This window comes from Phoca vitulina, unplaced genomic scaffold (genome assembly GCF_004348235.1).
Source record: "Phoca vitulina isolate PV1807 unplaced genomic scaffold, GSC_HSeal_1.0 scaffold58, whole genome shotgun sequence".
Classification (NCBI taxonomy): Eukaryota; Metazoa; Chordata; class Mammalia; order Carnivora; family Phocidae; genus Phoca; species Phoca vitulina.
The window spans coordinates 4,310,964-4,324,873 of record NW_022589761.1 but is presented as its reverse complement, the minus strand read 5'-3'; the positions used below and the strand labels follow the sequence as shown (position 1 = coordinate 4,324,873).

The 13,910-nt window shown below is 55.1% G+C and overlaps 1 protein-coding gene across 1 annotated transcript in view; it reads left to right on the top strand.

Moving 5' to 3' along the window:
- Positions 1-10,090: 10,090 nt before the first annotated feature.
- Positions 10,091-13,910, top strand: part of PEPD (peptidase D) — a 116,970-nt gene continuing 113,150 nt past the window's right edge. The window contains exon 1 of the mRNA XM_032390457.1: positions 10,091-10,193. Coding sequence (XP_032246348.1) covers positions 10,177-10,193 — 17 coding nt within the window. The 5' untranslated portion in view covers positions 10,091-10,176. The remainder of the gene's footprint in view (positions 10,194-13,910) is intronic.

Below are 13,910 nucleotides of genomic sequence, written 5' to 3'. Positions count from 1 at the left end.
CTCCTCTCCTCTCCTCTCCTCTCCTCTCCTCTCCTCTCCTTTCCCTTTCCCTTTCCCTTTCCCTTTCCCTTTCCCTTTCCCTTTCCCTTTCCTTTCGTCTCCCTCATACTCCCTCTGCTCTTCTCTACCTGTCACACTATTCGGTAAACTCTGTTTTCACTTTCTCTGGCTCGAGTTTGATTTCTATCCTGCGTGAGGCCGAGGACCCTCTTGGCTGGTCCTGTGGGACCCTCCCCTGGGTTCTCAGACCCAGCCTGCCTGCATCACATCTATTCTCTTGGCACTGGCCTGGAATGCTCTGCCCATGACCCTTGTAAGTAAGAACCAGGCCTTTTCCTTCAAAACACAAACCAACCTCCCTTCCCTGACCAGGTCTGACTGGGACTCCGGAGCCGGAAGTAGGGAGAGCACCGTCGTGGGGACGGGCCAGGGTGGGGGGTGCAGGGGACAGCTGGGAGGCTCCAACAGATTCTGGATTAAAACAAGCTCCCCAGTTTGCAAGGGATTCCCCCGCGCGCACACACACACAGGCTACGGCACCTTCCCGAGATAAGAGATTTTCTTTTTAAAAGTGGTTTTATTTATTTTTGATGACACAAATGACTGATTATGTCCTCCTTTCTAAGAAATTACACCACTACATAAAGTTCCATTCTTTTTTGATTTCTTCTGCAGCACCCTCCCCCACTCCCTGAAGACAACCTTTGGTTTATCTTCTTCCAGACCTTGTAAGTGCTTTTATAACAAAAACATGTGTCCACAGAGAATTCATAGAACAGCCTATTGTTTCGTGGGTTTGTAAACATTAATGACATAACATGGTGTGCGCCGTGCTTCCAACTTCTCACTCAACAAAGTGCTGTTAGGACTTCTCCGCGTGGATACCTGTAGATCTAGGACATTCCTCTTAACAGCTCTCACAGCACGCGAGCAGATGAGAGTTATGAACTCATGGATTGCTTTCCATTTTTCACTATCACAAGTAATCCTGCAATGAGAGCGCTTTATATCAAGGTTTATATCTCCTTGTGCTCACGCAGAGGGGGAGCCTCAGGGTAGATCATGAGCATTGCAATTACGGGTCAGAAGGCTAAGTTTTAATTTTTTTGGTTTTAATAGATATTTCTAAAGTGCTTTCCAAAGTAGCCGCTCCAATTTACTTCCCCAGGGGCCTTATAACGTTTGTCTTGGCAAGCTCTACTCTGTGTCAGTCTTAGAGTGGGACGGAGGGGCTAGCGGGCTCTCTGGCCAGGAGGCTGGGGCCCCGTGAGTGGGATGGAGGGGCCAGCGAGCTCTCTGGATTAGGCCATGGGAAGGGCGGGAGGGGGCCTCATGGGCAGGAGGGAAGATGAGAGAGCCTCACTGCGGGGGAGGAAGGGAATGAGCATGTGGGTGCTAGAGGGTGATGAGCGCAGGACTGATGGCTGGTGTCTGCACCTCATCCCTGGAGGGGCAGCTGACAGGGCCCCACCTCAGCCCACTAAATCAGGATCTCTGAGGGGTGGCCTGCATGTTACCTCCTCTCTGCAACGCCCTCCCCCCCCCAAACCACACCGGAGGAGCTTGGAGCTTATGCAAGCTGGGTGGATCTTCCCTGGAGGACCTGGACCCCACAGAAAGGGCCCCTGGTCTTCACATAGCAAGTGTCCCTTCATGACAGAAGCGACAGAGCCCGCCCTTGGTGCCAGTCCCAAGCTAAAACTGGCTTTCTGGGCAGCCGGTTCTGTAGACTGGAGCTCAGGGAATGACCACGAAGGTTCCAGGAGCTCTCCTCCCCTCAGTGTTGACCACCTTCTCCCTCAGGCAGACGTGGCGTCCTGTGGCAACGTTTGGTCCCTGCTCCTCCCAGAGCCCTGTGAAGTAAGGCCCAGCTGCCACTCCCACTCCCAGCAGGCTCTGGTGCTGAGGCTGGGGGTGGGGGTTGGGGGGATGTGGGGGTGGGGTGGGGAGGGGCCCAGAGACTCCCTGTGCTCCGAGGGCAGACAGCTGGTCCTGCAGGCGAATTCGTGGTCTGTTTCCACTGTGAGCTGATTTCCAGTAAATTCTCCCTCAAGCCCTCAATATTGATCTCTGAGATCGGGAAATAAAACTGTGACTTTCCCAAAGACTGTTCAGAAAAGATGGGGAGAGGGGCACCTGGGTGGCTCAGTTGTTAGGCCTCTGCCTTTGGCTAGGGTCATGATCCCAGGGTCCTGGGATCGAGCCCCGCGTTGGGCTCTCTGCTCAGTGGGGCGTCTTCTTCTCCCTCTCCCTCTGCCTGCCGCCCCCCCTGCTTTTGTGTAGTGTGCTCTTTCTCTCTGTCAAATAAATAAATATAATCTTAAAAAAAATAAAAGAAAAAGAAAAGATGGGGAGGGGAGAGAGGCCCCAGCCGGCTCATCACCCTGCTGGTGAACCTGACGTCTGAGGCCGAGACCATGTTACCATCTGGACTGAGGACGGCAGTGGCAACTTCTGGGATCTCTATTAATCTCTGTAAAAGATGCTCAGAATATAATGGCCAGCGCTCAGAAGTGGAGGAGGGCGCTCAGCTTGGACAGTCCCAACCTTGGACTTGGGCAGGTGTCTCAGCAGCAGGACCCTCGTCTTCGATGAGCAAGGCTGACGGAGGGGTGAACTCCCTGCTGACTGTCACTTCTCAGTTACCCATCCAGGCCACCCGGGTCCAAGCCTGTGTCGGGTGCACCCCACGCCAGCCTTGCATTGGGATGTGACAGTGTGAGCCAAGTCCCCAGGCTAGAGGGTCACTGGCTTTTGGTGCATGCATTGTTCCAATGACACAATCATTTCCATTTAATTGGCTCTAGCCACATCTCTATGACGTGGGCCCTCCAGTCTCCTTGAAAATCTCTTCCAGGTATCCCCGGGGGTCTCAGAAGGATTCTTAAGGGGCTCACGGAGTCCTCCCACTTCCTGTGCTTCAAGTCTGCTGCCCAGGAAGCCCCACTGATGGACCACGTCCCTGCGACCTTCTCCAAGCTGTACCGCTGCCCAGCCTCACGTAGCCACGCAGCTGTGGGGCAGTCCCCAAGGTAGTGCAACCACGTGGTGCTGGGACAGAATCCACGTCCCTGTGATCTTCTCCAAGCTGAAGCTGGGCTGTGCTCCAGGCAAGGGTGAGGTGAAGGTCACACTTTCCCCACAGGGCCCCACAGCAGTGTTGCTGGAACACTGCAGCTCCCAGAGTTCCTAGTGCCAACGGCCCCTACGGCGTCTGCCCCCAGCCTCAGCTCTGGGGCGGAGCCCCGGGCTCTCTTCCCTCTGCCCTGTGTTGGTTCTGATAAACTGGTAGAACAAGTCACTCAATGTAATGGTTCCAAGCAATCATTTACACAGCTCAGGATTCTGGGGGTCGGCTCGGCTGGTCTCTGCTGGACTCAGTCATGAGTCTGCATTCAGCTATCAAGTTGGGTAGACGCTGATCATCTGGGCCAACCTAGCCTATATTATATGTCTGCTGGTTGGCAGGCTGTCCAACAGGCATCTTACCCTCTAGCAGACTAGCTAGGGCATCTGCACATGGTGACAGGGCTTCCAAGAGTGGTGAGAGGGTAAGCCCCAGTGGGTGAGCATCTTCCAAGGCCTCTGCCTTTGCTAATGTCTTATTATCCAAGGTAAGTTGCGTGGTCAACCCAGATTCAAGGGCTGGAGAAATTGACGCCACCTCTAGGTGGGAGGGGCTACAGCATCACTAAGCAAGAGCGTGGACGCAGCAAGAAGAATTTGAGGGCAACCTTGCAATCTATTATATGTCCTTAGCCCCTCTCACAAACCTCCTGGCAGACCCTCTTCTCTACATGCAAATCCATGCCTACGTGCAGAGCCCTGAAGACTAAAGCTCCAGGCGGGGCCAGAGGCCCCGGGGGCAGCCAGGAACACCCTCCCTGCAGTTTTCCCCACTCACTCAGTTTCCCTGCAAGATGCTCTTTCACATCCCTGCGTTTGGCTGGACTGCCAGGCCACATGCAGGGAGCCCAGGGATGGTTCAAGGTGGTCAGGCAGTCCCAGGACCCAGCCAGTCGTCTTGAAGGGAGTGGGCACTGGCCACCTGGCCTTGGGGTTATGGACTCACTTCTTTGTGTCAAAATTGCTCTGTAGGTGGACAGGGCTGAGAGTGACTTCACAGGGCATGTGATAAGGGGCCTGGTCCTTTTCTGATGCCCCTACTTCTCGTTTGACCATTGACATAAAGATGGTGGCCATCATGAGCCAGGGGTTGTGTTGTGTCTCATAGGACCACCCTATCTCATCTCCACAACAATCCTCCAAATTCAGACCCATCACCCCCACTTCACCAACAAGGAAGCTGAGGCTCAGAGAGGTTGAGTAACTTTCCCAGTGCCACACAGTGAGCAAATAGTAAAACCAGGAATGGGATATAGTTTCCTACATCACATTCTTAACCACTGTGTAAATGTTCTCTAATGAGAATCTCATAATAACAAAAGAGACTACTGCCACATTTGTATACACTGTCTCCCAAGACCTCATTTCACCCTTGGAACTGCCCCATAGGGAGGCAAAGAAAGGCATCTTGTCTGCCTCTTCAAATGGGTAAAGTGAGGATTGGAGAAGTCAGAGGACCGGGCTTCTGACTTTTTTAAAAAATATTTTTTTTATTTATTTGAGAGAGAGAGCACACACAAGCAGGGGGAGGAGCAGAGGGAGAAGCAGACTCCCCGCTGAGCAGGGATCCCAATGCGGGGCTCGATCCCAGGACCCTGAGATCATGACCTGAGCTGAAAGCTGATGCTTAACCAACTGAGCCACCCAGGCGCCCCTAGGCTTCTGACTTTGAAACCCAGGCACTTCTTTCCCCATGATGTGATTTCTAAGGGGCCACTTTGTGCTTAGGGAATATTTATTTGTCAGTGATACACAGGCAGGGCCAGGCAAGATCTTTAGAGCCAAGGGAATGAAAATTATATACCTTCCCATGTAAACTGAAAATAAAAACCACGAAGCAAGAAACTCATACTTGTGCTGAAATGGAAATAATTGCATTCTAGATTTTTGCTCACAATATTCAGGACTGGTTTGTCCAAGTTGGACTTTTCATGGTTTTATTTGGGGTGGGAGGAGTTGCTGGTACCCCAAGCTGATCCATCACTGTGTGTCATGGGGCTTTGTATATATGTACCAGCGTCTTAACCCCCACCTGTTTGAAGAATGGGACTCGGTGAGATGCCAGGTAGCCACCCCTCCCCTCCTGTCCTTGCCCCAAAGTGGAAAGGGGCAAGATAGCCAGAGTGTGGGCATGAGGTTTGGGCTTTGCAATGGGCTGCACTGCCTGCCAAGGGCTTTGGCCATTGGTGGTGGTGGGGTGAAGCCAGGATGCTGTGTCCAAGATTATGCCCAAGGGCAGAGGTGGTGGCGAGTGTTCTGGGCGGCATTGTGTGGTGTGGCCTGGTTGTGCTTTGGGCTACCCACTCACCTAGCTCCTGTTTTCTGAGCCTGCCTCTCCTTCACATGTGCTGCCTGATATCCTTCCAACACATCTCTCTTCTGCTTGAGATAGACTCAGGGGCTGTTTGCTGCGAAGAATCCTGATGAGCACGGGGACTTTGAATAGGGAGTGACTGAAGGCAGGCAGACAGCTGGGGACCCTTGGCAGTCACATGGGGGAGTGGTGGCAAAGGCCCTTAGGAAGGGAGAGGCAGGAGAGGGACAAAGTACTGAGGGAGGAAGGGTTGACAGGTGTGAGGTCAAGAGAAGCAGAGTCACAGGTGACCGGAGTGTTACCGGTGACATGCATAGGTTACATGGCCGCTGGGGACACAGTCTGTGGGTGATTTCATGAAGGGCCAAAAATGTCCCTCAAATGCCACCCTGACTGGAACCCGGGAGAGGGGCAGTTATGAATGTCAGCAGGAAGGGCCGAAGTTCAGAACTTGGAGCTGGGCCGAGGGAGAACCATCCCCCCCCCCCCCCCCAGGGAGATTTCAGATGCTCCCAGGACACAAGCCACACGACCAAATCCCCCTGCTCTGGGACTTGGCACTCATACTCTTGAAATTAGGACTCTCATTCATTTTGATCAAGATCTTGAAAGTGGTAATAAAGTTACATCAATGAATAGCCCAGCACAACATGGGAAATGCAATAAAGGTGAAAGCAATAAAAGGTGGAGGGACCAGCCACTCTGCACGGATACGACTCGCAAGAAATAAAAGTCATTATCACCTGCGCAACCTGGCCAGCCCTCTCCGCATGTGCGGAAGACAACCATTTCAGAACTTTATTTCCTATATTGAATGTCGATAATTGGGTGTATTTTATAAGTCTCTCTGGAAGAAAACAGCTTGTGATTTCAAGATGAGAAAACAGTCTTCCAAACAGTGAAAAACAATATATCCCCCATTTTCACACACACACAAAGAGCTTGTTTCCGTTGATGTTTTTCAGGTGCTGTTGGAATGATTTGCCTTCCTGAAGCCACCATGCCATTTCTCATCTTGAATTGCCTCGTAGACCCTGGCAAAGCACTCAGCAGGGACCACTTCATCTGAGATGCTGACGGCCTTGTGAGGGAGGGCGCCTTAGCCGCCGCCTCTTTTCCACAGGAAGGGGAAGAAGGGCAGGAGGAGTGAGGTGGGGGGGGCTCGTGGGGGGGCTCCTGTGGGGGGGCGATGGAGAGGGGTGGCCACGCTGGCCTCAGGAATGGGAGAGCTGTGGCTATCCCTGCTGATATTGCAGAGCTGAAGGCTGGGACCTGCCAGAGCCGTGATGGAGAGGCGGCCTCCTGGGCTTTCCCCTTTCCATCATGCTCCTTCCTTCCCCCCACTCCAGGAGAGGTGGGGTAGGAAAGTGCCACTCCCACCCCTTCTCACATGCACACACTCCCAGCCCCCTCTATTCCTTCTGTTCAGTCGTTTGGTGCTGGCTTCCTGAGCCCAGTCTCCTGTTCTCAGCAAAAGCAAGACAATCACAAAAACCCCAAATGACACCCCATGTCACATGTTGCACACCCTGAGGCTGGTGTTCCCATGGGGCAGGTGCAGAATCTCTTGCTGGCTCTTTCCAGTTCTGTGCTCTGACCCTCTGGAGCTTCAGCCCCAGATGTGGGCTCGGCCCCCACTGCTTTCCTGCCCAGAATCAGTAAGTCCCCACTGATCATGGGACAAAACAGCAGCCCATACCCCTGTTCCCCCTGAGGGTTGGCTCTTCTTCCTCCTCTGCCCCCGGACCTCCAGCACAGGGTCTGGGCCCCGACTCCCCACAATGTCAGTCTCAGAGTGGCACCAAGGGTGACAGCTTGGTACCCAAGGGCAGAGCCAATGTCTAGGCCACCTCCAGTGTGGTCCCACGGAGCCTTCCTGAGACCAGTGTCCTCAGTCTGTGGCTGAAGATGGATGAGGCCCATGTCACGACTTTTCCAGGGGACACCCCTATGAGGCCCCAAGGGTGGCCCTTGTGTCAGTCTGGCTGGTGGCCACTTCTGGGGCTGCCATCTCAGGCAGCCCACTGTCAGCAGTGCCCATGGGGCTGCAAGAACATATGGTTAGGTTGCGGGGGGTGGGCAGAGTGGAGGAACGCGGCAGGACACAGTGTCTCAGGGACTAAAGGAGCCACAGGAGCTCCAAGGAGAAGCCTTCCCGGGACCAAGTTTCTTGTGGGCGTCTGGCTGGGGCAGGGCACTTTGGGAGAGTTACGATGCTCCGGCTGCTGGGCTGGCTGAGCACAAACACCTCCCCTTCTAGGTCACGATGATGGCAGACTGTTTCAGCCAAAGGCCCGTGACCTCGAAGGTGACATCGCTTAAGGCCTGAGCGTGCTGCCTGGTGCTCTCCCTCGATGATTTACACACTCCTGCTCCAACTCTCTAAAATCAATCTTTCTCCAATTGCCTCCTGGCTCCCAACAGCGTCCGCATCTGCCCTGCATGAGTAACTACGCAATCTTCTCCCACTCCCAGGGCTGCTTCTCTGGGAGCCCCAGCTTCTGATGAGGAAGGGTGGGGGTGGGGCCCGGCCCTGCCAGAGCCTCTGATGGGGAGGGGTGAGTGGTGGCGGGCAGCCCTCTGTGCCAGGCTCCCAGAACACCAGCAGGGCAGGCCCTCGGTCCAGATGGGCCTGGGTGCACGGGAGTCAAGGACAGGGCCTCCCTATTACTGCTCACTCACCAGGGAGCTCCACTGAGTTGGTAGGTGCCCTCCCTCTTTTGTGGATATTTAGGATAATTACTTATTTTTCATATTAATAAACACTCTGAACTGGCAGTTGGCTTAATTTTGACATATTTTATGTCAAAAGAAATGGTGGAGGGGCTCTAATTAGCTCAGGGGCAGGTTTTCCTTCCGCAAAGGAACATGAAAAGCTCATTCTGCTCACCCTTTGTTATTTTTTAAAAGTGTCTCTTTTTTAGGGAATTGAGTTTCTTTAGCTGAAGGTAGAGCAACTGCTTAGTGGGGGGGCCATGTTCTTGGGGGCCCAGGGCCAGGTGGTAAAGTCTAGAGCCTTGTACCTCTGCTCTCCTCCCTGGAAACTGGCAAGGGGCCTGATGACCCTCTCTGGGGGAGTCCTACCTGGAAGACAGAGACCCCTGAGAGGTGCTATATGTGTAGTGGGAAGGGGGAGCAAGGATGGGGACCCCCTCTTCCATCAACTCTTCTTACCTTAACTGGGTCAGGGAGGGGCAAAGGGCTGTTTGGAGGTGCCACCTTCCTCCTCGTGCCTTGACCTCTTTTGGCTGTGCCCCTGGCTAAAGGTGCCGGGATGTTTGCTCATGACACCCTGCATCAGCTCCATGAGGTGCTACCATTAGATCTCACCGGACAGATGAGGAAACCAGGGATGGTTCTGGGATTCAAAGTGGCCATGCTGTGTCGCCCACTCTGCTTATGGTCTGGCTTGGTTCCTCCCCCTGTTTAAGGGGTTGGCTCTCTTCCCAGGGTTGTGGGAATATATCTCAGCTGTTTCTCCATCTCATCACCTCTGGTGTCCCCCAGCCTGGCCATGGTGACCCACATCCTTGTCTTTGACAAAGAAACAAGAGGTATCCCCAAACCCAAGCCCTTCAACCAGAAATTACCTCCAGCTTTGAGATAGCTGGGGACTGGGGTCAGGATCCCTATGAGCATGTGCTGGGCCCTACCTCCTGTCCTCACACATCTGCACACCTTCATGTGGCCCAGGATCCCACGGGCGCCCCCACCCCCAGCCCTGGACTCCTTTCCTTTACAGAGCCAGCGTGGCTAACTAGTCAGGGGTGTGACTGCATAAACTTGGCTCCTGTGTGAGCTCAGGTGAGTTACCTACTTCTCTAGGCCTCAGTTTCCCCATCTGTAAAATGGCCTTAGGGGCAGAGCCTACCGCACAGAGCTGTTGTGAGGATTCGATGAGCTAACATTTGCAAAGGACAGGGTCACGGTAAGTGCTCTGTACCTGTTGCCAGTGTCCGTATTACTATTATTCTAAAACACCTGCAGCTTAGGTTGCTCCCCTGGAACATCTGCTTCCCAATCTCCCTCCCTGATAACCCCTTCCTCCAACTCTTTGCAGGACCCTGCACCCAACAGCAGTGCCCAGCAGAGCAAAAGGGAATACCTTCTGGTAGATTCTCCCTCCTGAACTGTGCCCTCCATCTGTGCCCTTCTCCCCAGCTCTCCTCACTGGCCCCCCTGCCTCCGGGTCCTCCTCCATCCTGCAGTTGAGGGAGCTGGGAAAGGTCCTACCAGACCTAACTTCCCAGCCGCATACCGGAAGCCCTGCAGGATCTGACCCTTGCTTACCTCTGAGGTCTTACCTCTCACTCCCACACCCCCTGTCTTGGACACTGAACTTTTTGGTTACTCCAACAGCCCTGGCTTTTGCTCAAGTCATTTCCCTTCTTCAGCTACTAGGGTCACCTCTGCCCCGCCCCTAGATCGGGTCAAAGGCGCTTTCTCCCGGGATTTCCTCTCCCGGGGTGGGGTGAGGTGGGGTGGGGCTGAGACAAGGTATCCTGGGGACACGCCCTTACTCTGGAAAGGCCTCTGCCCCTCACCCCGGCCCCGCCCCTCGCCTGCGAGTTAGATGGATCCTCCGCCCCGCTTCCAGGGCTCCGCTCCTTCGGGTCTCGCGGCGCTGGACGCCGGAGGGGGCGGGGCAAGGGCGTCGGCCCCGCCCCGGCCCCGCAGTGGGACGCGGCCGGGCTCAGCGTGTGCCTCACTTCACGTGACGCTGCTGCTGGGCGAACATGGCGGCGGCCACCGGGTGAGTGCTGCTCCCGGCCCTGGCCATTGGCCGGCGGCGCGGAGAGGGGGCCTGGGCCTCCAGGCTGATAGCCCCCGCCGCCGGGCCGCGGCCCCGCTGGTAGTGCTGTGTGGCCGCGGGCAGCGCGCTTCGTCGCGCGGGGCGGGCGTCGGAGCGCCGGGCGGCTGGCAGCGCGCTCCGAGGCTGGGGCAGCTGAGCTCCCCTGTCCGCTGCCCGGTGGTCCTCGGGCCCACCCTGGCGCTCAGGCCCCAGCCGCGCGCGTGGCGGCCCCGCCGTGTGGCCGAGGTGGGGGCTCGGGTGTGCAGGCGCGTTCGCGGCCACGCCCCTCAGTTGGGCGGCCGGCGTTGCCCCGTGCGGGGATGGAGCGCTCCCGGGAGGAGGTGGTGTCTGAGAAGGGCTCCGACCCCCTTCCCCAACGGGGCACGCCCCCGCTTGCTTCAGGGCCCAAACGTCACCTCAGAGAAGCTTTCCCACAGTACCTATCCTACGTTTTGCAGTCCTTTACACCTTCTGATAAACTTTATTGTACATTTATTTTACTTGTTTCTTTTCTCATTTGGAGTGTAAGGTCAGGGCCTTTCTCTGGTTCACTCCTGGGCCTCACTGGTAAGTGCTTTGCGCACAGTAGGTACTTCCTAAATTCTGCTGCATGAAAGAATGGGTGAAGGGTTCTGGTAGCAGGAAGTGTGGACAGATGGGTTCACCGAAGTGTGGGGGAGGGTGTCCAAGAGGAGGGGACATCTGAGCAAAGGGTGAGTGACAAAGGTTGAGAGTTAAGACTGTGCTGGGGATGGGGGAGAGTGGGGTGCATCCTTGTGCTGGAAGGCGTGGTGTCCCAGTTAGCTTCTCCAGACTTTGTCGTGAGCGACTGGAGCCATCTACGGGGTTTTAATCTAATCAGATGTGCTCTTTAGATGAGGGTTGTGTGTGAGTTCGAGGGGAGGCCCAATGATGGGTATGGCATATGGGTCTGGTGGTGCTGGGGGCTAGGAGGGCAAGTGGTAGAGAGGGGGCACTGTCCCAGATGCCAGGCTGGGAACTGAGATCAGAATGGTGGAACCAGTGGGCTCACTTTTTGGGAGGTGGGGAGAATGGCAACAGAAGATGGCCGCTCAAGTGGCCCCCAAGGTTGAGAGAGCCTAGGACATACAAATCAAACAGTGGGCACCTGCTGTATTCCAGGGATAGTACAGGGCATACCCGTAGGTGCTCACAGGCCACTGGGGCAGATGGACACATGGCACTCGGCCATCCACCTGTCTGCCTCTGGTCTTGGTGTGTGCCATGGAGGGGCATGGGTTCTGAGCTCAGGGGAAAGTGTGGGTAGGCTTCAGTCCCTGGATGACATGTGTGCCAGTCCTTGGGTGCCCCTCAGGCAGAGAACTGTGCATATGAAGTCCCAGATGAGTGTTAAGGAACCTGGGGTCAGATCCTTGAACCCAGCCCATGACCCTGTCTGAAAGAGCAGAGTGAGCAGTAGCTGTAGGCCAGTGCCCAGATGCAGGTCTGTTGTCTTTATATCTGGGCCGGCCAGGTGGTCATAGGGAATTCTAGGGGCTGCATTTGGGTTCAGGGCTCCATGCTGGCCTCCTGCTCTCCTGAAGGCATAGAGGAGCCAGGCTCCTTGTTTGGATGGGGGTGAGCCTGGAACTGGCCAAATCCTGGAAGGAGGGCTCTTCTAGCAAAACTGATCCTCTGGGCCATGGGGGGAGGCATGGAGGGGGAAACACAGAATGACAGAATTCTTGGAGAGGTGCACTGTTGGAAGTGCAGGTAGCTTCCGGAGCTTGACAGGGCCTCCTTGGCAAGAGCCATCCCAACTAGTGTGGGGCTGCCGTGCTGGACACTTTGAATCTGAGGTCAAACTCTAGCAGCTTTCTTGAGGAGGTTTTGAGTGTGTTTCCAACAAGTCTCTGTGCCCATCTGCACACAGGGGGATAGATCAGAGTTGTCAGGCACGAGGAGGCACTATGCCATCAAGTCATGGCCGTGACCTCCCCTGGGAGTCGGATTTGGTTGCCTGTAGAGTCGTACCAGAGCCTGGGCCAGGGACAGCTGTGAAAGTCTCAGGTGACTGGAGTGTGCTCCATGTGATTTGGGGAGCAATGGGAGTCCTCAACTAGTATCTCAGATTCAACTGGAAACTCCAGATGCAATGAGAAGCTCCCCTGGGGAGTGTTTCAGGGTTGATCCTGCTCTTGTCCTGCCGGCTTGGGCAGGAACTTCCAAGTGTGAGACAGAGGGTCCTATAGCCCCCAGAGGGTCTGCTCTAAAGTCCTCCCCAACTCCTCTACCCCTCATCCCATGGCACTTGGTGGGAGGGACCCCTACCTTCTTTTTGAGCCAGGCCTGAGCTTTCTGTGGTCAGAGTTGAGACTTACCTACAGCAGCCAGACCTGCCACATGGCTTTTCCCCGTTCTCTTCTTTGCTGTGCCCACTCACCTGCTGGCCCTGGAGTGCCCTTGGCCTCTGGTGTAACTTTGCACATACTTGCAGGCCCTGCTGAGATGATGATTCCTCCTCCCAGAAACCTTTCCTGACCGCCTGCCCTCCTGACTTCCAGTACAAGCTTCCTGCTCAGAACCCCGGAGAATCCCAGTTTTTTTCCACTGACAGGATGCTTTTCCGTGTCAGCACACCTGCCAATCGTGGTTGAGAGGTTGCTTCCCTTCCTGCCTCTGCTGGCACCTTGGAGCCCAGGGACCAGTTAAGTTTGTACCTCCAGGGCCATGTGGCCACCCTGTGATTGGTGCTGGGTGACATGGTGCCTAAGGAAAAAAAGGGGGATTTACTCTGAATTAGTCCAGTGTGCTGTCCTGCTTTGCAAGGAGGCTCTCAGTGTTTGAGGAAAGGAGATGTGGGTGGGGAGGGGGACAGAATTCTGCGTAGGATGAAGAAACTCCTTTAATTTTTTAATTGAGTGGCTCCCAGGGAGCTGCTTGTCCAGAGGGCCTTTGCCAGCAAGGAAATGCAGATGGGCTGCCCTGGGTGTGAACCTGTTGGGTCATGGGTCATACCAGAGTCAGCTTTTCGGGAGAGAAAGTAACTTGAGGAATCAAGTTCAGGATCAAAGCCTGTCCCCACCCTGGCGTGAACCTTGTGCTCCTGGGGAAGAGGAGTCAGGCTGACCCCGGGGGATGGGTAAGGGTGGGTCTGTGGGAGGCGGGCTGGCCGCTGAGTGCCCCTTTGCCCTCCCCGGCCCTTTTCCAGGCTTGGTCCTGACTCCACATAGCTCTCTTTTTCTCCGTCTCTGTGTGTGCTTACCCCCCCAACCCTTCCAGCCAGGGTGAGGGGGTTGCCCTTGCTGACTGCCAGCCAATGGGCTCAGTGCCTGGCCCAACCTGGAGGCTGAGGGTGAGGAAGCCGGAGGTCCTTGGCTGGTTCTTGCCAGGAGCTTAGCAGCGTGGCCCCATCTAGAAGCGGCATCACATTCTAGTGCAGGGACCTTGTCCTTGTCTGTGCCACGGACCCCATGTGTATCGGTGAGTCCTGTGCCCCCTTCTCAACGTGATGTTTTTAAATGCATAAAATGGAACACAGGATTGCAGGGAAAACCAACTGTATTAAAATACAGTTATCAAAATGTTAATTTACAGTATAGTAATAGATGCTTCTTTATTAACCCATTAAGTAATAAAAGCAGCAGGCCCAATAACCACCTTAATTTTGAAGCGGTGGTGAACAAGAGTGGCATTCGGAGTTGCCGTGACGTCAGT